General features: G+C 39.8%; 1 protein-coding gene across 1 annotated transcript in view; it reads left to right on the plus strand.

Annotated features, from left to right (window-relative positions):
• Positions 1-12,010: 12,010 nt before the first annotated feature.
• The window catches only part of LOC102232113 (rhombotin-1), a 29,658-nt gene continuing 13,956 nt past the window's right edge, over positions 12,011-27,712 (plus strand). The window contains exon 1 of the mRNA XM_005805570.3: positions 12,011-12,828. Coding sequence (XP_005805627.1) covers positions 12,807-12,828 — 22 coding nt within the window. The 5' untranslated portion in view covers positions 12,011-12,806. The remainder of the gene's footprint in view (positions 12,829-27,712) is intronic.

Below are 27,712 nucleotides of genomic sequence, written 5' to 3' on the forward strand. Positions count from 1 at the left end.
GTTAGCTTGTGTTTTACCATCACACACATCCATCACAGCGTCCAGAATCATATCAATACTTGCCCATTTCCCCAGCTGAGTAGATCAATTCATTTAAAAGGAACCACAGCCAGACATCCGTTGCAGAGATTAGTGCATATATTGGCCAGTCATCTGATGGAGGGTTGAAGGTTCATTAAGTCAATGGAATCCTTAATCAATAGGCAAACTTTAAGTCTAGGCTTTTATGGGGGACTTTCTGCTTCAGATGTATTTACACTCGGATGGCATGATGCACTGAAGAGCCAGTTTCTCATTTCCATGATGTTTATATTGTATTTCGTTCTGTGTATTTTGTCCTTGGCAAACAGTGGATCTTGCAAAATGCTTGAAATATTTGTAACAGGATATTTCAACCAAATATTTGGAAAATGTTTACAGCTATGTTTCATAACCTTGCTGCTGTTATGAGATTTTGAACTCCTTTGGGTATCAGATGAGACTTCGTTGGCGTTCTGCTCTCAAAACAAACTGGAGATCCTTGATGGTTAAACTCAGTTTGTAAGCATCAATTTCATGGCTTCATTCTTTTTTAGCATGGTCCAAATGACAGTAGGTGAAAAGTCACCCCAGCTGGAGGGGTTTTGTAAAATCCAGGAGCTCAAGTTTCTTGCAGTCCGGCATATCCCTCTCCAGTTAAATCACGGGGCACGCTCTGGCTGTGATTCTTAAGTGTCACTTGTGTCCACCTGAATTATTGTTTGTGTGTAATGCAGGGGAAGAGCTGGGATGCAATGAGAAGTGGTTGTGTCCTCTGATTGATTGTTAAGTGTTGTCCAGGAGCCATTGCCAGACTCCACTTAACGGCCTGCACAGCAGAAAGCAATCAGTGGTTGTTACTAAGGGTCTCGTGGGGACGGCCCCGGTCATGATTGATCTTCAGTGGATCTCTAAAGATGTCTGAGAGAGCTGGGTTTCACTGGAGTGGTGTTCAGGTCAGGGGGAATGCCCTCCAACATCACAACTGAAAACTTTTCTCGGCACAAATAAAACTCTACTTTCTTTCCCCCCAATGTAACTTTTCCTTCTGTGGAGAAAATGAGGCATGCCACGAGTGCCTCTGCCATATGAGGCTTTTTAATTGGCATGACAAATGGTGGACACTTGCATACATCATTCATAAGGCATGTTAATGGCAAATTACTGCATGAAGCAGTGGATTATAGTCAAATAGTAAATCCCAGTGGATATATTGAATGTCTCCAGGCACTACCTGAAGACACACAACACACTCACACACACAGCCAGCTGTAACACCAGTCAGCAGAGCCGTCTGCTCTCCAGTGGTGTGTCAATGTGTTCAGTGACCACAACGCCTGGTGTTAGTCTCATTACAGAGGGATCAAAGGGACATGAGCTTCATAGCAGCAGGGATTCTCTTCAGTCCCCCCTAGAAGCAACTCCTCCTCTAATCTCAAAGGTCACGTTTAGTCATTCAAATATAAAACAGCATCACATCACTCTCACCCATGCAACCTGCTTGAGTTTTCTCCTAAGCAGATGTTAAGAGCAAACTGGAAAAAAAGAGTACCTTAAAACTGAGTGTGTAGGGGGGAGAGAGAGGTCAGGATATGCTTTAATTTAAACAGCCGTTAGCATCTTGAATTACCAGCTTTTTTATGGTTGTATGTAAAAACTTTTAAAGTTGTAACAATATACATTATGATCACACTGAACCCTACATCCTACACATTAAAATAAAGGAGTGTAGGATTTAATAGACTCAACATAGATATTACGTCACAGAAAATCTATTGTAATGTTGGTTTGATATCTTTTTTTATGGTACGTTGATCTTGACATTCCTATTACTTTTCACAAACATTTGCAGGGAACTAAACATTCACTGGCCGCTTTATTAGGAACACCATGCTAGTAGCAGGTTAGACTTCCTTTTGCCCTCAGTACAGTGAACATTTTGTTTTTACAGTTGTTTCATATTTGTCAGAATATCAATTATGAGTCATTTAAATTCTTGTCATTTGGTAGTAAGGTGTCCAAGACATTTTCTTAGAAAATATGCTGAGACATTTATAGCACCACCTGCCTGAATAGTTGTAAAAGACAGGATGAGTTTATTCTTTCACAATGGTTTTGCCAAATTACAACCCTACTGTCTGAATGACATCCAGTGAAAGTGGGACTCATCAGTCCAGACAACTTTTTTCCAATCTGCTTTTGTCCAATTTTGGCAAGCCCGTAGAAACTGTAGACTCGGTTTCCTGTGCTTAGCTGAGATACTGGCACCGATTTGGGCTGACTGCTGATGTTGTAGCCTGCCTGCTGTTTGACGTGTCCTGAGAATATATCCTGCATACATATAGAGGATGTAATAAGTAGACTTTGCCTTTCTATCATTGCAAACAGCCTGCCCATTATTCTTTGAGTCAAATTAAATACATTCAATTTAAGGGGCCATCCCATTATTTGTTTTAAGGAATCTGGACTGAACTTTATAATTATTCAATTAAAATATACAATGCTTAGAGCATGTAAAGCTGAACCACACTAGAAAGATTCCTTAATGCACAGGTTGACATTTATAAAATGTAATTTGATTTGTGATATATAATATAAACTGGAAAAACTTGGATTGAATTTGTGTATGAACATACACAAATTCAAGTTCAAGGGTTGATTTGAACTAAACCCCAAATCAACTTTTTTGCAGATAAACTATAAATTGGGCCTTAGGGATGTTTTCATAATGTTCAATAGCGTTTCAGCTTTGTACATCATTGATGATTCATTGGCAATGTGGATATCATTTGCAACAGAGTTGAGTAAGTCTCCTCTCTGCTCTGACTGGAGGTGGGGTTTGCTGCAGGATGACTGTGAAAATGACTAAAGTGCTCAGAAAGCTGGAGGAGCTCACGGAAGCACTCGCTGTAGAGCGATTGGCGGTTTCAGTCTCCAGTAACAGAAAAAAAGTCACTGGATAGGTCTGAGAAGTTGCTAAATATAGAGACAACGTTGCTAAGTTAACAACAGTGCTTTTCCTGACCACACGCTAGCTTAACAATGTTGTGTTGTTCCCCAAAATGATTCGTTCATCATTTCAGTGAATGAACTGAAGCAAGTCACTGATTTGTTCGTTTCTCTAGGTGAGGTCAGTGCCAGTATTGAATGGAATTGCATTCTGAGATTCACAGAATGTATCATAAAGATTCACTCAGGCAGTGACACAATGCCACTCCAGCACAGTGTACTGCGAATCAGAACGTGATCCGGTCACTCACTCACAGTACAGTAGGATATTGTGAGTGAGTCGCATACCGCACAAATCACTCTATGGTTGCCGTCTAACCCTTGAATCAAATATGCAGGCATAATACAAAGCAATATAATGCTTCACTTGATGCAATATGCTTATTTTGACTGAAGACTGCATATTATGCGAATGCACTTCTAGCCTGTCAAATAAACAAGTAAAGGGTATGTTAAGATAATGGAGACTGGGGTGTGTGTGCGTTTGCTTTTATGTCTCTTGACACAACATTAACTGTTAGCTTGGAGAAACAGAGTGAGCATCACTATGTTGGATACAGCGCCACTCCAACACAGTACGGTACACAGATTGTGCTGGAAGAAGTGCCGTTTCACCCTGCATAAATCAACTGTGTGATCAGGCAAATGGATCTTGTGAACTGATCATTTTAATGCACTGATTCTAGAGATCCAGTACACTCAAATGAACGTCGGCTCCCATCACTTTTGGTTGACCTCCTCCGCTCATTCCAACACTTGACCATGCCTCTGAGTGTCTCCTAAAATGCCCACTTTGGTGGAATTTTTCAAAAATTAGTCTGGGAGTGGGGTTGTGCTTTTACATTGTGTTTAGTTCCACTTTAAGGTTCTTCAAAACAAAGTTATGATTTATGAAACCTTTATTTGTGTGAAATGGGTATTCTTAGTCTCACTTTTGTAAATTTTGGGTGGCATTCTTGAAATGCCACTGACCCTATTAATTAGCCCTTCGTCATTATCAGAAAAACAAACCGGTCAGCCTTACCTTTTAGAGTGAAGGGAGACACCACATAAATAGGCCCAAGTGGGCTGGCGGTGAAACGGGAGTCAAATGAGTACAAAATGTGTTTCTCCATGTTTTGGTTTTTTTGTTGTTTTTCTTTTTTGCATTCTGGACAACAATTTAATTAGAGATGATCCTTCAAACCGAGAAAGGTTTATTAACAGGTCGTTTTTAATTTTTATTTACTTTGCATCTTTCCATTTTTCTGTATGTCTTGCTGTTATGCTCATATGCTATCTGCAATTAAAATTACTTGACTGATTCTTGTCACAAAATGTAGCCCTTATTCTTTCAAATGACACAGTGAGTGGACAATGATGGTGACAGCTAATAACACTGTGGTGCCAACAGCAGTTCCTCGGGATCTGAGCAGCTGTTCTGCACTCTATATTGGCCTGTTCTTCAAGGGGAGTGAAAAAAAGAGCAACCTAGATGAGAATTTTGTGCTTCAGTGGCTATTGAAAGATGAGGCAATAAACTGCTAAACTTGAGTAATCACACAGTCCCCCAGGAATTCCTCAAATGGGGATGGTCAAAAAGCTTGAAATTTGAGCCCCACGCACACGACCCGGGCTTTAACATTTGATGAGATTCATTATTGTACAGAGCTGAATACAAGTGTCTTTGATTACAGGGCCCACCATTATATGTCCCTAGCAGTGTGCATTTCCATGCAAGAAAGTCAATGGGATTAAAATCTCAATTCATTCCAGTCAATTCTCCAGTAACAAGTTTTCTTTAAAATCAGGCAGAGAGGAAAATGGACTCAAAAGCACTGAAACAACTAGACCATAAATTATAAAGATGTGCTATCTGTTAAGTGAACACACCTTTAGCTTGCAGATGCATTATTATTTAATGTTCAGAGGAGTTGGTTTTATGTAAATTGGAGTCTTGTATTCTCTTCTGCCCCCTTCTCAATGCCAGGTACTTCCGAACCAAGCAAAGGGGAGAGATTATGCAAAGCAATTAACATATGAAAATAACGTATTAATATACTGTCTCTGAACTGTATCCAATCAGTTCCTTTTCACTGGCGTGTGTACAAAACAATTAAAATTAAATTTATACTGCTCTTCCTTAACATATTCTGCAGAAAATGGAATCAGTGAGCAAACCCTGACAAAAGTTTTACAGGCCTGTGTTTTTCCTTAAAGGCACACTGACTTGGAGAATATTTATAAGATGCCTTGCTAATAAATTCCAGTCTTTGTTTCTCCCTAATGATGTGTGCATCTGAGACAAAGCACTGAAATCCATAGCGGTAGCCAGGTGCTAATGAATGGCTTACATTATGCTGTCCACTAATTACTACTGCACCATAAATAAAACACAAGACAATCAATTAGTGGTAGGCGTGTGTTTGTTAGTCACGGGCAGCAAAGATCCTCCAGGCCAAGGCTTTGCAACAAACCAGCCTCTTCAGGGTGTAATTCTGCAACAGATAGGATGAATTCAGATAAATCATACTATGAACGTGCACTTCAGGCAGTCTGGCTCAGACGGATTACAGGTAAATATTATCAACAAAAGGATAAATGAAATTTTTGGATGCGCATGGAGTAGTAGGTCCCTTCCAATGATTACGACAAAAGAAAACCTCTTAGCAGTTTAAATTTAAATTGGGGAAAATATCAGTACTTCTTCTCCAAGCTAACACAAAGCACAACCAGCTTCCCCAGACACCAACTGGTTAACATATCACCCTTCATCTGGACCAGAGCAGGCGAAATCAAAGTGCATTAACACTGCATGTAGACTGCACTAAATGAATTACACTGGCATTGTGTGGCCTCTGGTCCGGCCTATATGCATGGTAGGATGCATAATTTGTGCATTAATGTAATTTACATTTTAACACAGTCCTAAAAGTAAACTGATTAGTTGATAGCTATCTACTAATGTGCCAAAGGGACCTGCTTGTTACTTGCATCCTAGGAGAGGGCTGGGATTACGCATGACAAGGTTGGCCTTGCAGCAACATGGACAAAGAAATGATGCCTGCCAGGAGGACATACAACAATCAAGTTTAGTAGTGTAGCATTTACTTCAAAAAGAGGCAGTTTTTCTTCTTTATTTTCAAGGACCTTTAAAAAGATCACACCAATAAGTAGTCTGGGCCATAACAGTAAATCCACAGGATAAAACAACAAGTTCCCAGGTATATTATCTGCCTTTAGAGCCTTTTTGTTCCATCAACAAAAACATGTAAGAATTCAAAAGTAGCTAACTTGCAAAGTAGTGCAGTCAATATATGCAATTCAAACCAAACACTGCCACATTAAATGTCTTTTATCTCTGTCCCAGCAGAGTTTCAGCTCTTTCTTGGGACAAATTCTTGTCCCTGTGGATGACAGAAGTTTCCTTTCTAAAAAAAAAAACCCCCCCCAAAAAAAACAGTGCGACCGGGTTGCAGTCCCATGATGCAACGCTCCCAGTGGTTACATCTGCTCCATTCTTTCATCTTTCCCCATTGTTAGGTGGAAGCTGTCACATTAGGAGGAGAATCGTGGCTCCTTCCCACCCCCAAGTACCCCTCATTTCCCATTCCAGCAGTTGGCAGGGTGGCAGGCCTATACAAAGGAGCGTGCACCAGGAGCGCAGAGGGGAGCACCGTTAGGAGGAAAAACAGTTTGGGAATTAAGGTCATTAATTTTCCACTTTCAAGGGCTGCCACACAGACGGAGATAAAGTCAGCATAAATATTCCGCCGAAGTTTCTCCTGTTTTTCTCCTCTCCCCATTTTCATCGGCAGCCCATTTATCTCCATGCTGTCAATTAGAGGCAAAAGCAAAGAACTAATTAGGAACTGTGCAATTTTAATTAGCTGTTTTGATAATTAAACTAATTGGTTCCCTTGTGTTTCTGCAATGTGTGCTAAGAACTTTTTGATATCTGGGCAGCAGATTTTCTATCCGCTGGTTAATTAGTCACTTTTGCATTAAAAAGGAGCCTTCCTTAATAGCCTTAATTTGCAGTTGAAAAGAGAATCTACCATCAATAATTTGTGTAATTGGTAACCGTTTGATTGTAATTTAGAGGCACGGCCGGACAGCTCTGCATGTCTAATTCCTAATGACTAGGATTAAAGTTGGATTAGCTGTTTGGGAAAGGGATTCACTCTCCCCTCTTTCCTACCCACCGAGTGACACCTTGTCGACATTTGATTGGTCATGAAATTCAAATTGACTAGATTGAACAGCGGGGCTTATGCTGGTTTTATTACTTTCTATATGGTGAGCCTGTCAGGTTACATCAAAAAGATTGCAGTGATTCTTATTTTCCACCCACCACGTGAGCAGCTCCATGAAGAGGAGAAGGAAAAGTGGTTACAATTTATTATATTATGTGGTAAATCCCTTCTATCAAAGGTATTTATGTACAGCTGTGAGGGGAAAATATAGTCAAGATCAGCCACTAGGAGGAGCAAAGCTCTCAGTGTAACAAAGTGCATCAGGTCTCATTCATACAAGAAACTTCTTCATGCATCTCTAAGCTTACAGTCTAAAATTACAAACAACTAAGTACCCCTCTTACACCAATGCATTTTTAGGTATACATTTAATAAATGCTTTGTAAAAAAATGACTTCTTGCAATAGCAGAAGCACAAAATAGATGCTTACAGGTGTCAGCAAGGTGCCAAAAAGCATTTGAACACAGAGGCCTGGATTAAAAGCATATCATTCAGCATCTTAACTGTCAGGCACAATCTCTATACTTTTACAAACCACAACCACGTCAGTAGTCTGATTAAAAAGCACGATTCATCCCACTTAGCCAGAATACAATTAAGGGACATGGCTTTAAAAGCCCAGCCCTGAAGCCTCTCCCTATTCCACATAAAAGGAGCACTCTCCACTGAGCTTTGCCTGTAAATATCATGTTTGATATGAGGTTTTAATCTGCTTAGCCATTCTGAACTATAGAATGGGCTCATCCTCTCTCTGGAACCTCTGTCCAATGGTTGTGTGCCTGAGGACGAATGGGAACACAACACAAGTGCGCTATCTGATTAGTTGGGGTTAATTACAGTGCACTGTTTTGTAGTGGTTGCATTTGAGAGCAGCCCATAAATAGACAGGCATGGCTAATGCATGCTCAGAAATGAATTCTAATTAACTGTGCATCAGAGGAGCCCGCTCAGGGCTTGTTGCTGGTATCCACTGACCCAGGTGTTGGATGTAGCGTAGGAGAGGGGGAGCACCCTAAGACACGACAAGGAGCTTAGGGGTAACCCGCAAAAACACAACTTATTGTGACTTAACACATGGGTAATTTGTATTGGTGAGAACTACTTTAATAAGGGACCCTGTGAAACCTGTTCATGTGCTCTTAATATAATTGTTGAAGCAGTACACTGAATGGTCTCCACTTTCAAATGTTAAATGGTTATTTGAAGCCGAGCCCTGATGACACTGAACCATTGTTCCCTTTACTTTTTCCAGTTTTCTGTGTGATTGGATTAATTATGTGTCACTCACTCAACGCTATAGGTCAGCAGACATACATTCTCGGTCATAAGTCATCAATCTATGCGACCGTGGAGATGAAAAGTCAAGCGTGTCAGCCAGAAAGCGGTACAGAGAGGGATCAGACCATTGATTTCAGGGCCAAACCAATCTTACCACAGCTTGCTGCCTTGAGAACTGAAATTATCCCTATGGGCATGGTACAAGAGGCTTTGTATCTTAGATTTGTAGAATAGGGCAGACAAAATGTTAATTTGGGATTATTATGAAATCACTAAGTATATGCACTTCATACACTAGGTCAAACTGTTGAAACCAATTTGCAGGAGGATTTGAATTAAAATTTTGTTTTTTTGTTTTTGCTTTTTTGAATTTTCATCCCTAATTTAGACTGAAATATCTTAGGCAGGTGTGCAAGTTGGGTTGCATCAGCTTTCTACATCATACAGCACTTTAAATAAGACTGTCCCCCACTAACAGATTTCTTCTACTTTTCGTTATTTGTCTGACCAAAATCTTTCAAACATTAAACTATTTTAATATGAAACAAAGGTCATCTTAGCTCTAAAAATCTAACTTTCAGACTAAGATTTTAGGGAAAAAACCATTGAAACCAACCTAATCCCGTGTAAAAGGGTAAGGCAAGCCTCATTGCTACACTATGAGAGAACGTCAGCATTTTATTGAAACAATGTAAAAAATATAATTTAAGCATGATTTGTTAACACAAAAAGGACTAACAGATCTCAAGAAGAATTTCATCATGCAAAACTAAGTAAATTCAACACCTGATAGGAAACTATGTCTTTGACATTGGTTCGTCTGTAAGATTACAAAGCTATTTCTAAGTCTTTGGGGCTTCAATAATCTAGAGAGAGAGCTTCTACACACCAATGGAGAAAACATGGACAAATGGTAAACCCTTTCATGAGTGACAAGTTTACCAAATTTACTCCAAGAGCAAATCAGTGACTTTTCCTGGTTACAAAAAACCCCATGTCATCATCTAAAATACTGAATACCTAACTTGCCTTGGTTAAGGTCAGTTTGTATGGGGGCACATTCCTGTCATGATGTTAAGCAATCACAATGACAGTGTTTATATTAATTGAGAGATCACATAGCTTTGATCAAGGCTGCATTTCCACTTCTTTGTGGGCCTATGAATGTTGCACAGCGTGTGGTAAAATATGCTCCTTTCACCCATCTGTATGCTCTCTCAAAAAAATTGTGCTCACTCTCTGTTTTGTGGGTGTGTTTGTCAGTTAGAGGCAGTAACTCTTCTGATGTGGTTGGCCAGAGTTTCAGTTGATAACAAGCACGGGACTTTGTCTAAGAAGAAGAGGAGGAGGTGGAGAATGACAAAGATAGCGTACTTTTAACACAATTGCTTGAGATTGAGAGTGAGAACACGTTGGTGCGAAAAATTGCACATGTCATTATTTACAGATTAGAACAATATTTTTCAACAGTGGGAAATGTAGAACATCTCATTTTGAGGTTCTTTGGAAATTTAAAACATCTGGTAGTTTTAAGCAGTGTTGACGAAACAAGACAGGCAAAATAATCAGCCAAACCTTTGACACCTAGCATAGCGCTGTTTATGTAGTGTGCTAGCAGCAACAATTGTTGCCATATTTACTCTTCTTATGATTAAAAGATCCATGCAGGGATAAAAATCTCATTATATACAAGTAGAAAGTCATTTAAGGAACACTGTCACAACATATTTGTGCTATATTTACATATTTTACTGACTTTCTCTTGTACAAGTTTGAGACAGACATTTACCTCCAGAAGAGCAGGCAGGAAGTAAAGAAGTCTGGTCATGTGACCATTCGCACCAGCTTTATGAAATTGATATTGGTTAGAGATATATTATTTTACTTGAAAACTTAAATTAGCTGCCCATAACTAAAGCAACACTTTTAGAGCTTCCAGAAGAAACGAAAATGTCTTGCAACAATTGTTTTTGGTGGAATTAAATGATTTGTTTTGGCATGAATGTGATGACATGAGTGTTTATAAAAAAAAAAAAAGCATTAATGGCATTAAAGGATGAGTTTCAAGAACAAAACAGTGCTGTTCAATAGTACAAAAGCCCTTCTCAGATTTGCAAAAAACATTTTGATGATTGACCAAACCTTAACAAAAACATTGTGTAGACTAATTGGGTAATTCTATAATTATTTTTGAAGGTTCTACTAAAACATTCAAGAGAAACAACATCATAGTTAGAGTCAAGTGTCATGGTGGTAGTGTGATGCTCAAACACACCTGGTTATGAAGTAGGCCAGTGATGTGAAGTACATTTGCAGCTCCATCCATGATTGACTCAGTAAAACAAAGTGAAGTTTCAAGATTGACTTCAAAGTTTTAACTTAAATCTAACTGATATGTAGTTCATGCTCAAAAAGCATCAAATGTAGACACATTTGTGGTTATTTCAAATGCTTGATGGCAGTTGTTGCCATCAAGGGTGGTGCAATCAGTTGTTAAGCTTAGGGGATAATTACTTTTTCACATCAACATAAGTTGGTTTGGATCTGGTGCGTATCTCCAGCGGTCTTTCGACAAGAGACGGGTACACTCTGGACAGCTCACCATCACAGGGCTCTTTGCCCAGATATTTCATTATCTGATAAACTTGAGAAACAAAAGAAGAGGATACAAGAACTCGGTAAGAAGGTAAATCACTGTACACATGGCAGAAACATTCACTTGTAGAGATCTAGTACTGAAACAATGGAATAACTGGTGCAAAACGTGACAGAAGGCAAGGACAGACTGAGCAGGCTCACACCACAGACAGCCTGCTGGCCGCTGACAAACCAGCGTTATTGTAGCTCCACTCCGCTCCACTCTCCTAAATGGCTAATCTTTGTTGGATCTCACCCTTAATTGGTTAACAGTCTCCGCAGGGCAAGTGAAAGTGGTGCTATTTAAGGCTCCGCCACGAAACAGCAACACTTTCATCTTGGCAATAACGGGCAACAATTATATTACCAGATTCGAAACTGAGCCCTTCTATCTAGCCACTAATCAAAAACGCGGCCCATCTGTTGTGCTCGCCTTGCTTTGAAACGGCTGCGTGTATGATGTATGTATGATAAGTGCGTCTGGACGCTAATTAGCGGCTAAACAGACCGCAATTAGACGGTTTCAAATCTGCGGAGGAAAGTAGAAGTCGGAGAGGAAAACAATAAGCGCATTTTGTGTTGACTCAAAGTCTACCAGGATGGAGCAGCATCACTCTCCCTCTCTGCCGACACTTACGCACACATTAACACAACCCCTCCACGTGCACGTGCGCGTGCTCTCCCTCTCGCTCTCTTTCTTTCTTTATCCGTCACGCGCATTCAGACTGGCAGGCATGCGCGCGCCCGTGCACGCACTCACTTTCCCTTAGCTGTGCTTTTGTGTTTTGTCAGAATTAATGAGAAAAGTTCCCTTGCCCTAGGGGTAATTAGTGTCCTTGGAGTTAAATAAGCTAATACTTAGACACCTCTGGCACAAGCAATTATGTTTGTGTATTGAATAATTGATTCAAAGAGGGGGGGAAGGGCTGCTAATCAGATCTGAGCATAATGAATTGATTTAATTAACAGGGGAATCCGAGGGTCTCTGGAAACTGCGCGCATTTATTCAGCGGCAGAGAGGCGAGAGCGCGGCACACAAACTGGGAGAGAGGCGGCGCGAGTTTGCTTTTAGCAGTTGTCAGATTCGCAATTGGATTTGTTTGAATATATAGTTGCTGTTTCGGAGCAAATGAGAAGACGAAAAGGAGAGCATTAACACCGAGAGGAGAGAGCTCAGCTGGTTCTCAGTCCGAGCGTGTGATACGTCCGTGTGTGTGCACTCTTTTACGCAGATATACTCTAAATTTATCTCGCTTTTCGTTGTTTTTGGTTTTTTTTTTTTTTTTTTTTTGCCATTTTTTACCTTCGCATGGAATTTATCAAGGGCAACCGAAGCGGCGTTTATTTGCATTACAGTTCAGCCCGAAAAGGGGGTTCTCGTCGTGTTTATCGCCGCATTCCGTGCGTGAATTATTATTGATAGGAGGTGCAGAAAGCGATCCGTCTTTCCAGGTTTTCTCGCTCCTTTTTTTCTACCCCCTTTTTTTGGTTTAGCGAGGCGTAGTCTAGTAGAGTCAGCCGCGCGTTTCAAAGCCATTTCCAGGAGAAGCGGTGAGCAGACGGAGCGGTGCAGCCTGCTGGAGCCGAGGACGGATCGCCCGGGGAAGGACTCCTCGTTCCTCAGGACGATGGTGTTGGACAAGGAGGAGGGTGAGTAACATCCTCAGCAGCAGGACGCAATAATAATAACCCGGGGAAACTACTGACATTTTTACACGTTTGAAGTCTCCCCGGGTCTCGACCTCATTCAATCACGACGGGCTCCGGTCTTTTATTTGCTTGGCAGGGAAACATTTCTCCACGAAAGTTCCACAAATACACTGCCACCTCGAAACTGCCGCTCAGTTTGGAAGAGTTGCGTGTTTATTTCAGACCACATTTGTTGTGTTACGTCTTTTTAGGGCAGTATACACCACTCCACACACTCTCCTCTCCTCTTTGCTCCTCTCTCTAAGTGCTTTTTGCGTCTGTGAAGTTGGCGAGGCAGCCTTTGACATCACACGGGATGGGAGATGACAGCGGAGTGCTTTTAACTTGATTGCAAATTATGGATAGCGCCGTGCAACGTTCGCTCACTTCCCATCGAAATAGGCCTTCTTGCATTACTTATCTATTTCAATGTATTCAGGTTAATGGGTGAGGCAGTCTAATTAATTTTAATTTGAATCAAACTTGCCTCTAATGACGTCCCATTTTGGATGAAATGCTCAGATGCACTTTCATTTATTCAGCATGATATCCACAGCAGCCTCACTGAAGGTTTTTATGTGTTCTGAAAGGGGGGGGGGGGGACTCTCTTTATTCTGCACCTCTTTAGAGGGATTGAGTGAATATGGACCACCTGCTGGTATACACAGTGACAGCCTTCATGGACCATATACCACATCTCAGTATATTTCTGCTGCACACTGAAGTTTATCCGCCTCATATGAAAGTAGTGGGTGCATTTGGAACACATTATTTATGATTGAAAATGGATATTTCATTTGTCTTAGCGCTTCATCCTTACACTTACACATCTGAGAACCAATAAAAGGATTGCGGTGCAGACATAAATTGGTCTGTCTGGCTCAGGCTATGTTGTGCTAATGTACTCAAATTAACTCAACTGTAAATTGGCCCCTTCTTCGGATGTCCATCTTGCTAAAAGTTCCCCATATGATTCACGATTCGGATTGCTTTTAGCAGTTATTGGCTAAGCAATATGGTAAATGTACAAGGTGATGCAAATGGCATTAGTGGGGAAAGGATGCACAGGAGCATGTAATGCAGTCAATACTACATTAACTACTGATGCCCAATTACAGAAGCAGGGAGAGAGGCTTTTAGGAGCATTAGGACTTGCAGAAAAGCTGAGATCACCTGCTGCTCATTGCCTAAAAGCTTCACCCTTTATTTGCTGGGTGCAACCCACGGCTTGAGCATATTTTCTTTTTTTGGCCAGGTTGTCAACACAGCAGGTTGGCCCTGGTCTCTTTCACTGTGGTGCCCTCTTAGCGTTTATTGACTCTAAAGTTATAGGGTTGTCAATTCAACCTTCTTGTCTAATGTATCCTCTAAGTGCCTGCACAAATACACATGTGCAGCGAGGAAGGCGTGAGTTGGTGTTTTTGGGTGGCCACACAGGTGTGCGATGGCTCCGTGCCTCTTGATTGATTTTCTCATACACCGGTTTGTGTTTACACAAATAACTTTTCAATTCCGGTTTCAGTATTTTCCAGGAGAGAGCTCACCGGGTATTCTACTGGTGTATTCAAAACTGCGATTTTAGGCAGCTTCAGTGTATTAACGCTGCTTGTCTGGTTTTGAACTTAGCAAAATCTGCAACAATTTGAGCTGCAGAAGCTATTACAAGAAATTCAACTTTGTGGGACATTTTTAGAGGAAATTGGGTTGATAGTTTATTGCTGGCCAAGAAAAATAGATCTCAGTACAAGAACTGAAAACTGCAGACATGCATCAGTTCCACATTAACTTACATAGAGCCAATGTGCCGTTTCGTAAGCTAGGGAAGTTTTTGACATTTTGAATGTCGTTTATGACAGCCATTGCATGCAAACTGCAAATTACTTACTCTTTTAAAGGGTAATTAAAGTATGAACTTATAATTTAAACAATTCTGGAACTGAGAGCACTACGGATGACTGTAGAAGGAAAACAGGCACTGTTCTTTGAAATGACCTAATATGCAGGCCATAGTCGATAATGAATAGCAACACATGTACCAAAATATTCTGTGTCAACATTTTACTTCACCCTGTGATATCAGGCTCCAATTTGCCTCTAATTTGAAAGGAGAAAAAAAAAGCAACTCAGCCATTTTCTCTTTTAACTATGAGAAGAAAGTGTGTGCACGCTGAAGGCGTATTTTTGCTGAATATTAACAGAACCACAGTTTATTTCCCCTTAGAGAAGGGAGCAAAAAGGAAAATCCTCCAGCTGCTGATAAGTTTCTGGTCACCTTTGTGGGTTAATTTAAGATCCCGTTATCATCCTGTCCACTGGAATTTCTACATTCATAACACATGTGATTGAAAAGCAATGCTTCAGCTGAATACAGGCTTGGCAATCTGTCGGCCGCTGTAATAAAAGTCGGGCTTCAGGCTCCGATATTTATTTTGAAATAATAAGAATTGCTTCATTCTTTACCAGTGTTGCCATGGCAATACTGTCTCATAGCGATGTTATATTGATTTAGAAAGTGGACAGTAATATTTCTTTTCTGTTATTCAGTTTCTGAGGGTTGATTTCTAATTTCCAGCTGGAGATTACTTTTATATGTTCCTTAAGTCTTTTTTCACTTTTTTTCTTACAGAGGAATGCAATTTGCTCTTTTCTATTTGCCATTTTCTCAGCTTATTGGTTCGCTCGGGCTTCAAAATTAAACTTGCCCATTTCAAACAGTGAAATTACGTCTCATTTTTCTGCTGTAGGCCTTGAACAGTATTAAAAACACACAGCTTTGTTTGATTTTTTTTAAAGTCAGGAGCTATATTTATTTATTTGTTTTTGGGGGGGTTTCGTTTTAAAGGCAACAATGTCAATATGCTCTACTGTAATTTTAGAGTAACATAGATTTTTTAAAAATAGTTCTAAATTTAATCTGTGCAGATCTCTTATATCCATTGCATTACATTTAGCTAAATCTACATATTTGATAGCAATACATGCAATGGATTGACTACTACCAATGCACTTGTCAGGTCACCCTAAAGCTGCTTCGGCTGTTCATTCTAGCTAAGCTCAGGAGAAAAATGTCCTGCAAAACCACATTAATACCATTTTCAGCCCTGAGTGTTTAATTTAATCTAATCTGAGTCTGATATCTCACAATTGCAGAATTCTCACTAGAGACAATTTCATCTCGTCACTACTAAACCTCTAGATCCCTATCAGCCCTGATCGTTTCACATTTTACGAGTGCGGCAGATCCGTATCATTTCCGTGATCTAAAGTGGAATTCAAAGGGACCGAATTGAGACTTGAGAGACACGTTTTAGTGTGCGCACCCACCTGCCTTGGATGTAAATGGCCGCACTCATCAGCGCTCTGCACAAACTCAATTATGCATTCTTGAGCTGCAAGAGCATCTCTTTTATTACTGCCAGAAGCCACATGCTGGTCATGTTATAATATACAGATTCCCAGCAACAAGATGTGTGGCTGCAACACAGGTGGCGGGGAGCAGATCATCGCTGTTGGATCCTACTATAATCTGGCCTACTGTTTTTATTCACTCCGAAGGATATTTTTAAATATAGAGGAAGTTTGGGTATTGAGTGAAAGAACGTGTAAGTAGTAGAAATCTTGAGAAGTAAAGAGTATTGGTCACATTACATTCTGACAGGCGTAAACAAATGTTTATATATAGTTAGTTACTGCTCTGCTAGAATCCATTGGAAGAAGGTCTGACAGCTACCTGTCACTGTAAAGCTGACGCATGAGTTATGTTTGACAACACTCTTGTCAGAGTGTTAAAAAAAAGTAGAATACACAGAGTGATGCTTCTACAAATATACATGTACACATCTCCTTCAACATTTCTCCATCTTTTTGTTACACGCTGTTAAGTTATTTATTGACTGCCTTCTGCTCTGACTGGGAGTTATGATCTACTCTGTTAAGGTTACTCTTCACTCCGTGAGAGATTTTTTTTTTCTGTCATCACAGGCGAAGAAAAAGAAAGCATGAGAAAGAGAGATGACCTGTTGCAAAGTTACTGAGGTGATACGTTGAGCTGATTCTTAAACTACACTTTAATCAGCAATGATTCATCAGTAGCTGAGACATGTTTCTCAAATGGTGCTATAAGAGCATAATTCATATCTAAACTGGATCCTAAATCTTCTTTGCCCTGATGGGTCTCAAAAAAACCAGTCTATCTTCTTCAGTGATTTTGTGTATAGTATTGATTTGCTTTTTAAACAATGGCCAAGAAAACAATTGTGGAGTTTATACAGTCTGAAAACTTGAACTGACATGTTACAGATTCACAAATACCAGGTATGACACCTTTAAAGGCACCTATAAATTTCTGTTTTGAGGGAAATGGTAGGAAGTGAATGTCGATCATCAGAAAACAATATGTTTTGAAATCCAGCAATGGATATTTTTACAAAAGCAGGCCTGTTGTGACAAACATATTATAAGCCTTTGATAACATAATTATTCCAACAAAAGCCTAGGTGTTGACTTATGACACACTATAAGAATTCAAGTACCGCCAACATTTAGGCTGGCATGTTTGAGTAGGCGTTCTCTTCGCTGCCGAAAAGATTTGTGAAACAGTAACAGAGAACCAGACAACCTGTTAGTATCCAGGTTTTTGTTGAAGTATTTTGGCTGAATTAGACATATGGCTGAGTTATAGCACTCTACTCTCGTAAAATATGACACTGAGATATTGTTAAATGTTTCAATGACATGACGTTTTATAAACTACTTATTAATTTTATAGTTACAAAAAAATTGTTTGTGTTGTAGTCCTACATCTTGATTGCTAAAGCCAACAACAAGAAATCAAAATAATAACAGGAAGTTAACCAATACAAAACTAACTGTATTAATTATTAAAAAACAAACAGTTATCATTTTATCCATAGCTACTCTTACTTTTTCACCTTAAAGTTATTTGCCATCGCCCATTTGTTTTTCTATGAAACTGACTTTTCAAACCAGTAATATTCTCTTGAAAAGAACACAAATCTTAATGCCATTTCATACCGCGTCCCATATCGGATTGACTAATATCCAGAGGTATACGACCGGCCCAAAATCAATAACACATTTTTTTTTTCCTGACAATCAATTCCTCCAATAAGATTAGCTATTCTGATGATACATTCAGTAATTGATCATTTAAAGAAGGCCTTTCAGGCCACTAATTAGATTTTTCTTAAGATTTGACATACTGAATATTTCAAAGTATGATTTTTTTTGCAGTTGTAATTTGTTTAAGTTTCTTAAGGTACACTATGCCACCCACTGGCATAAATAAATTATTCCGGCTTAAATTCAGAGAATTGCAATCTGTCTTGTTTTGGCACACTTCAGCGTGACCCATCCAATATGGCCATCATTAGATGCACAACAAAAGGTGCATTGCAATACGACACTGCCGATATGCAATTCTCTTTACACATTGTTGGATTTCCCATAATACATTTTGGTCACAAGCTTTATTAAAAAGTTAGTTTTAAATTTCTCACAGCTGAATATGTCAACCTCCTGAACCTTCTGACAGTGTGCAGGTTTGAATTAAAACTGTTTATTTTCTTAGCAAGCATGGGTTCAGAACTGAGAGAAGATGTGGCTGGTAAGTGATTTTTAGCTAGCTTTACCTAGCTGGCCAACAAACTCGAAGGTGAATCAAGCAGCAGTAAATGCATGTTTAAAATTTATACAAAATATAAACAATATTAATAGTAGTAGAACATGGCTAAAGTAGACTTCTGTTGCATAGCCACTACATACACAACATGTTGAAACAGAGGTGAATAAATACATCCTAGAAACCATAAAAACAGAGCATCAGCCCCTGCATGCAGCTCCAGTCCTTGAGGGCTGCTGTCCTGTCAGTTTTAGAAGTGTGTCTGCTCCATCAGATCTGATTTTAAACTTATTCAAAGGCTTGCTAATGAACTATCATTTGATTCAGGGGTTGGTGAACCAGGGAGAGACCAAAGCCATTCAGGAGACCAAGCCTTAAGGACTGACTTTGGAAACCGCTGCTCTAGAGGAAGGCGATGTCAGCTTTGTTGTGATGAACTGCTAACAGTTAGCCAGTTGCTATGCTCTGACTGTGTTGACGAATCATTCACTGTTCAAAATGTTACCATTTTGAACTCGCTATTCAAAATTAGTTGGTGCTTCTAAGTGCTTAGGTAATCCAATGTTGTCAACTTGTTTAATCTGCCACTTTATTAGTTGACTGCTTCAAGAACTACTTCTTGTCTAACTTTCAAATAAGAGTCTCAAACATAGTTACAGGGTGTCAGGGTTAAATCCCTCATATTCATATCTGGGGTTGATAATAATTGCTTGGTATAACTTCACATTAATGAGAATTATCTTGGCCTTTAAGCATCTCATTCATCAAATCGCATTACACCCCTGAGTTCAACTAATCTTTGGTTCAATGTTCAGTCAAACAAAAGAATAGTCAGAACAAGCTCAATAAACATTTATGCACCAGTAAATTACATGCAGGTGGTCACTAGTTTGACTGACATACGTAACTGTGGACTAATGAAGTGTCACCTGCAGATAAACAAAGTTAAATGTCTGTAGAGTCTTTAGAAACTTTGACAGAGAATAAATTTTGTTCTGTCGTGTTCAGAATCTGCTTTCAGAAACCCTTCCCTGTGCAACTATTGTGTTTTCAAAAGCCCCCATCCTTGCGTTCTGTTTGCTTCTATGTCTGTTGTGATGGTAAATATCTCACAGTATGACAGTGTTAGCTGAGCAGCAGCACTTTGTTTTAGTGTGCATCAGGAGCTGACAACCTCCAGGGGTTGCTAGTGAGACTGAAAGTGTCACAATCTCACTCTGGACAAATGAGTAATGCTGTGCTCAATTTTCCTGCAGGTCAAATAAGTACTTTTCTTTTAAAACCAATTTAATTATCCTGGCGTACTATTTAATATAGTCATCTTTACTTATCCTTACCTGAGCAGCTTGAGATGTAGGTCAGTGTAATTACACTTAGCCATAAGCAAGAGATGTATAAGTTGTATTTTTATCCTCACTTGATCATTTGTAATTAAAAATCTAATTAATTAATTCATGTACACCATAAACAGCAAATTAAAATCTCCTTTAAGCTATTTCACTCTTTCAACCACAAGAATTAAAAGCAAGACGAAGAGATTCTTGAGGTCTTATCAGTTATCTGGGTGGTAAATAGAAAAGCCCGGGGTCACTTTTCATAAATAAGATCCAAATTGCAGTGGAATAACCTCTCCTAGCATGACCTTCAGTAAATAAAATCTTAAATAGCTAATTAAAACCTGTGTTTAAACCAGGTTTCTCAATGTCCCTGAGGTCTAATAGATGAGGTTGCGATCATTGAAGTTGAAGATTTCATCAGCGATTAAGTGGGGTGTTTGTTGCTAATAATTTGAGTGGGTGATGCCATCCGCACACATTCCCAGTGAACTTAATGTGAACTTTAAACTTGTTTCATGGACATTCAGCTGCTCTTCCTCCATCCTGTTCTCTCTACTTTTCATTTTATTCCAATTCATTACACCAGATTTTTATGGCTGAATTACCGTTAGAGTTTGACCCATAACAAGAATTACTCCAAGAGGGGGAAAAAGTAGAATCATTTCTTGTAATTAAAGATATAAAACCATGATCGTAATTGCATTTTGAATGCCATGAATGGCATTTCTTTGACTTAGTGGAACAACAGGAAACAGAGCATAACATAGATTCTTCATAAAGGCCCTTCTGTCTAACTGTGCACCCACCCAGCCACCCTTATTATTTACCCCATCAGCTGTGGGAGTGGGATGCTTGAATGACGCTCTGCCAAATAACTGCCCCCTGTGGGGAATTTGCATTATTCACGATTAAAGAAGCTCACACAGTGCGTCACAGTATGGTGTTCTTCCTTCCCCTCCATTTTCCAACATGCTGAGGACCCTGAATGGCACACCTGTCTCCTGGCATATCCTTTGAAATAATAAGTGTGTGGTAATTGCTGGGGAGTGGGAAGGATTTTGTACATCACTTCCTGACCTCATGAGTGACAAACTTTTAGAGGGGCTGCATTTATTCCTTTCTCAATGCATTTTTAATGTGGAGTAAAAAGTGTTGGTGCATTTTGTTCTGGACGGCAGGAAAGTGGCTGTGACAGGTCTAATGGTTTTAGATTTATTTTTTTATTTTCTCGTGGGATTCAGAGGGTGGCAGATGTGATTACCTCTCCCCTCAAGAAAAGTTTACAAAGGCAAAGCAGAATAAGTGGTTTCAGAATAAATGAAATTATTATTTTTTTAAATTCTGACAGGGAGTTAAGGATAAAAATTTATTTTAGCATTTTTTTCCTGGTAAATGATGATGTTGACCAAAATAATGGCAAAAATCACAGTTTTTTATGTAGATACCGTGCATTAACAAGAATGAAAGCCCTGAAGCACCTCCACTGATGATTGGCTGGAACAAATCTTCCTTTTGCTCTGCCAGCACTCTGACAATCTTTCTTTGCTGTAAGAGCTCTCATGGGTTTATTCGTGGTAAAACTGCATGATAAAAATCACAAATGTTTTGTGTCCCGTCTCCTCCTCCTCATTCATCTTATTACCTCGTTTTCTTTGCCCCATCTCGCTCCTTTTAACTCAGGCTTCGCTGTTGACAGCTTACCTTGCAGAGCTCCCACTGTAACCTACTACCGAGCAACCAAGTGCTGGAACACGTTGCCTTCTGTAATAATTTGGAATCTCTGCCAGTTTCATGTCTTAAAAAAACAGGAGCAATGAATTTAATTAGAAAGCTGTTGCATATCTCTGTGATACATTTCTTTTAATTAACCCCAAGTGAATAAATTAAAAATAATAGGGGGCTGAAAAGTGTGGAAAAACACCCTAATGAAGTTTTCCGTTAATTGGGATGAAGTCTGTAGCCAAACCGCAGAGAGCAGTGCGCACCAGGAGCTAACAATGCCGTCTGTAAGCCCCAGAAAGAAAAAAAACAGAGCCCAGGGCCTTCATGCTGACTTGAAGTGTAAGAAATGCACCTCTGACGTGATGGAAATGACCATGGGCTGGGAGAAAAGGCAGTCCTGTTCTGGGCCGCTCTGCTGAGACTCCCCGTGCCGCGCTTGAAGCCGGGCCAGTGTTATTGCAGTCCTAATGCGGCTGACTCATTTGGAGCGGATCAGGAGTAATTATGGTAGGGAAAGTGGCTGCCGACCGTGGGGGTCAGGACACTTGTAACATGTGAAAAGAGCAATTATTCCAGGAGACAAAACCCTCCCTTATCCCGGCCGGTGCCAGGGTCAATGCAAGGGACGGCTGGGCTTCGTTTCAGTGAGGCTTATTAGCCACAGCAAGCTGCAAAGTTTGAGAGAGTGCATCTTGTTAATGAACAGTCCCCCTGCACCATTTCTGTCTGCTTTCTCTCCCACTTACTGTGGGTGTTAATTATGTCATAATCATAGCGGGCATACAGTCTCAGAAATCACCTCACAGACCCCAGCATTCATACACAACCATCTGGAAAAGCAGCATGCTGTACAGTAATAAAGAAGGCTCTTACAACAAATTATAAGGGGAACACAGTCAGCTTGAAATGTAATATTGACTTGGGCTTTTGTAAGAAACTACCTAATTTGAAGGGAAGAGTGTATGCATGTGTCTCTTTCTGTGCTCATGCATAGCTTTTTCCTTTACTCCTTCCATATGCTCCAGCTAACGACAGGAACACGAATCAGTGGTCTTTGTTTATCACAGAGAACATTCTCATCAGGCTGCTTTCAGTTGACATGTGTATTCCAGCTGATATTATTACCAGATGTCTTGTATTTTGTCTTGCAGACTGAAAAACATGTCTTTGGTTGAATTGCAGAGCTTTTGGAAACTGATTTCCACATACAATAGCGAGACATCTGCATCAGATCTCTATTAACCATAGTGGCCGACACCTTGGCCCCGGGACAACATTTTATTTGGGATTGCCATGGCCACAGCACTTACAGTGGTGGCTGAAACACAAAGGACTCGAGTAAATCGGCGCCTGAAGGCTGTAATCTCATGAGGGCCGATTAGAGTTATAGTAGCAGAGCAAAAACAGAGAATGTTTTTACCATTCTATAGAGCATTGAGTATTATTATATTATAATTTTATATAATATAATAATATGTGGATCCCTTAATCAGTTGTACCATAGAATGGCTTGTCACATTTTTTTAATCATAGGTTATTTGTAGATCAAAATTCAGATTTTTGTTTTTTTTACTTTTCATTTGCTTCTCTAATAGTTTTCACTAAATCAAAACTAAGAACTACTACTATTTTGTATACTAATGTGTTAACCAAAAGCATATACCTGGATGCATTTTTTCTGCAGAATTTCATAAAAATTAGATAGTGTAGGATGAGCATTGATGAATAAATCAAGTTAATCTTGTAATTATTTAATTTTCAGTTGGATTTAGTTACTCTCAATATGAATGAACATTTTCTTCCTATTTAACGCCTTACAATCCTAATGAAAAATCAAAATCAGAGTTGGCAGTTCAGACCTTAAAGGAAACTGAAAATTGGAATAGGCCATGAATAAGCCTGCTCTGTGTATTTCTATAATTAAATCATAACAAAATACAGAGGCATGGTGATTTTCAGTCAAAAAGTATTAGAATTTTACAAAAGCATTGCCTTTATGAACATTGATTATTACTCTGACCTTAAGCAGAGCTAATGTTATCCATTAGTAAATGATTTAGGAGTACAGGAAAACTTTTATTTACCCAACATTGTGTAACTTAGGAGCAAATTCCTTATTTTTCCACGTGTCTGTTCTCTTCATGCATCTAACTTGTCATTCACTTGAAGTGACCGTTACGGCCAGAAGAAGAACCACAAAGATAACAAGCAACTTAGTCCATTACCACCACCTTGTGTTGGTCTTTTAAGTTATATTTTATTGCCTCGAGCCAGTTAAGAGAAGACTCATCTAAACAGTATCTAAACAGATATTGTATAGAAAACATTTGAATGTTTAAATTATTGTTCAAAACTTGTACAAAGTTCCTCATTATAATGACTAATGTTGGTTAGGTTTTCATAGAGTTTCCAGTTTATAGAGGTATTGTAAGATTTCTTTTGTGCAGCACTTATTTCAATTAATAGTTGACACTGATGAAGATAATGATGACAATAATGAGAAGTGCAAGTGCTCCAGATAAATGCAATCATTAAGCGAGGTAGAAGCCAATTTTCCTGCAGATCTAGGTTTTTGTGCTTACCACTATAGTGGCTAACCCTGTCTCATTCAGTGCAGCTGAGGGTTGCAAATTATGAGGGGTCCTTCAGAGAAAGGGCCACCCAGGGCCAACTTCCACCTCCCTCCTAATTTGTCAGGAGGGCTGAACAGTTTTCGTAAGATCCTTTACCTCCCAATGAACCTGCAGAGTGGGCGTCACACCATGAAGTCAGAGCTTTTAACTAATCATAATGAGACACAGAAGCAGATGTAACTCTTTGTTCTGCCTTTAAAGGTCAAGATGACTTGTTGCATTGGCAAAAGGGACATTGGGTTCCGATAAACACCATAAATTACTCATAAATCCCATAAAACCTGCAGTGTATTGAATAAACTGTTGGTGATTAATTGGTTCTGATGTTTCTTTAACTTTTGAAGCACAGCAGCAGAGTTTCTCAAGCAATGTGATGATTATTGTCAATGCAGCAGCTGATGTTGAATCAATAACCAGTCTTAAACAACCAACAGGAAGTTGATTGTTCTCTCAGGTTACATGGGAAACCTGTGTGTACATGATTGCAACATGTAAGTAAACACGTACTTGTTTTAAACAAGTATTCTTGTTAGCCAAGTATTCTTACAAGGGTGACACAAAAATGTGGCTTTGAGTCTCTTTACTTGTGCAATATCGCTGCAGTAACTGCATTTCTTTTTCATTTTCCAAACATTTCCTTGAATGATCTATGCTGTGTATTTTCTCTTAAAAACTTCCAATATATACAAAAAGCCTACTGGACTGATTTGGTTTTTCTGATAACTGCAAAAATGGAAGTGTAAATAGGGTAAGAGAAATCGGATGCTATCTATAATGAAAATACATGCTCTGACAGGCCGCTTGGGCTGAGTAAAACTAACTGTACATATTCTTTGAAGATGTAATCTTAAAGAAAGAGAGAGATGACAGGGCTTTACACACAGCACTAATGGCAAATTAAATTCCCCCCTCAGGAAGGATATTTGGCAGAGCAAGTGCTGTCTCTCCACTTTGAGGGGTAAAATGCATCCCTGTGTTGGAGGAGCGAATTGTGATGTGGAGAGGCATGCTTTTGGTGACATCAAATGACACCGGAAGGTCAGTGGCACTTGTATCTGTTAAATGGAATGGATTAAGTGGAGGCTGCCTCTTCGTCTGCTTCTTCCTTTCATAATGCAACTTGGTTTTGTTGTTTTTTTTTGCTTTTTGGGAGTTGCCAAGAATTTGAGGTTCTGTTCTACTTCAGCATTACGCAGAGCGCCCAGAGTGGTGACAGGTGCAAGAAAATGTCTCATGGCATTAAGGGAATTGAAAAGACATTTACTTTACACAATCACTTTCTTTCCTGTCACTGCTTTTTGTTTAGTAGGTTTTAGCTCCTGCTTGCTACACTCCTGTTTTCCAGAGGCTGTTTTTCAGGGAAGACATAAAACTTATGTTTGTTCCCAGCGATGGCTCTTCAGGCAGTGTGCAAAAAAAAAAAAATCTCTGCCACACTTCGGAGCAAAGAACCCAGCACGTATGTGTGTAGAAATAAATGTCAGACTAACTGCAAACACAGAACCTGGGTCATATTAGACACAAACTGTAGTGTCACTTTAATGATGCTGAGCAGGGTTTTAAACATCTAACGGTGGCTGTGAGCGGCACTCGGTAACTCCAGGATAGGTTAAGCTTTGTCCTTTTCAAACTTGATGTAAAACACACACGATATGTTAAAGGAATGTGTGGTGGGGCGGTGGTCTCAGCCAATTAGGAGTTGTTCCTCGGGAGGTGCAGGAACGACCTTTTTATATAATTAGTTCTCTTATTTAAAGCAAAGATTTTGAGTAGAATAACTAATTAGGTGTCATAAAAGGCAAATTAAAGATTTTTGTGATCCTTGAGGGAATTGCAGCTACTCGTTTTTTTTCTTCTTGCTGAACACAAGCTCTGAATCAAACACACACACACACAAGCTCTCCCTCATTAAGACTGTTTTTAGTTCTGTAGAAGCCTGACAGGCGAGCGCTGTTGGCATACCTGCAGAGAGCTCCCCTAACAAGCCATGAAATACAGGTAGGAGAGTCCGCCCTTATCCAGTGTAGCTTGAATTTGAAGGTTTTTTAGCTTCATTTACGCTGAACATTGGTATTTATGGCAGGTTTTGTGATCCTAACGCAGCAGCTTTAAGGGGTCTGTTTTGGGGTGGCAGGTGGGGAGCTGAAGGGCAGGCTGAACACTAATTGATGGCTCCCATCACTAGCTCAGGACCAATTAGCCTCTCCTTTCTACTTCTGATAAAGAAATAGAACAGCTCAACACTGCTCTACTCCTTTCTAACATTTCAACCAGTGCCATAAATTTGACTAACAAGCTCTGCATTGTAATTCATTTCTTACGTGAAAAGGGAAGTACCTAATTAATTTGCTTTCCCTGTAAAATTGATGTAAGAACAGAGAATAGCTGCAAATCTACATCCAATAATGCATTTTCTGAGTCAATTTAAGTGTATGTGTAAGTTTGAAGGAGTAAGAAAAGCTAGCCAGAAATGGGATTTTCCTATTCCTAACAGCGTTTTGTGAAAAGCAGTGTAAGGTCGTTTTGAAAGAGAGCAAACTCAATAAACGTAGCTGAGGAAAAACAGCAAGGAGAGAGGCAGTCCATTCGTATCTGCCGAGGTTGTTTCTATCATTCAACAAAGCAAATAGCAGGTCTATCTGCACAATACACGCCGTCACTGTTGCCATTTCTTTCCTGCCAAAGAGATGCAAATAAAAACTTTTATCTGGCCCTGCACAGACTAATAAGTCAGTAACATTTTATATAAACTTTGTATGACGTATAAACCAGGCCTCCGTACCCACTCAAACATACAAAATGTTAGCCTAACCCCCCGTCACGCAGGTGTCCTGCCCTTTTTTCCGTTTTTTTGGTAGAGAGAGACAAATGTGTTTTGAAAGTAGAGTTGCAAGTGGCGTCCACTGTGTGTTCTTTTAGACGGATCAATAGCTCAGTGTGTGAGAGAGTGTCTTAAGAGCTGTTGTCTTGTGCTTTCAGCTGTGGCAGACCTGTTAGTGCTACAGAGGGGAGCTACGCACCCCTGCCTCCGTACCAGCAGTGGCCTGAGGGGGGCTTTTAGTCCAAACACAAATGTCAGCCTCACATAGACTATTAGTGTTTAGTGCAGTTATTAAATGGACTTTATTTGTCCTTTAGGAGGCTAAAAGGCGCACTTAAAGGGGACCTGCGTGACAGCAGGGCAATTTGCGAGTTTGGTAACTTAGGCTCGCTCATTGCGGACACATGAGTACAGATAAGTGTAAAAGGAGGAAAGGCTGTTATGCTCAGAGCACAGAGAGGAGAGAGCATTGTGTGTTTGGGGTTTGTGTGTGTGTGTCCCTCTATGAAACACAGAGTGAGTGTATGCTAAAAGGCACTTAGGCCATAACATATCTCACTGGGGTCTGGTAGCAGCGTTTTTGTGGTCAGAGGCTTTTTAAAAGGTTAATGTTAATCTATACCAAACAAAGCCCATGAGGAGCTTTTACAGCCGTGGACAGTTGAGTGAAATGGGTTTTGATGAAATGGTA

Source organism: Xiphophorus maculatus, chromosome 4 (assembly GCF_002775205.1).
Source record: "Xiphophorus maculatus strain JP 163 A chromosome 4, X_maculatus-5.0-male, whole genome shotgun sequence".
NCBI lineage: Eukaryota > Metazoa > Chordata > Actinopteri > Cyprinodontiformes > Poeciliidae > Xiphophorus > Xiphophorus maculatus.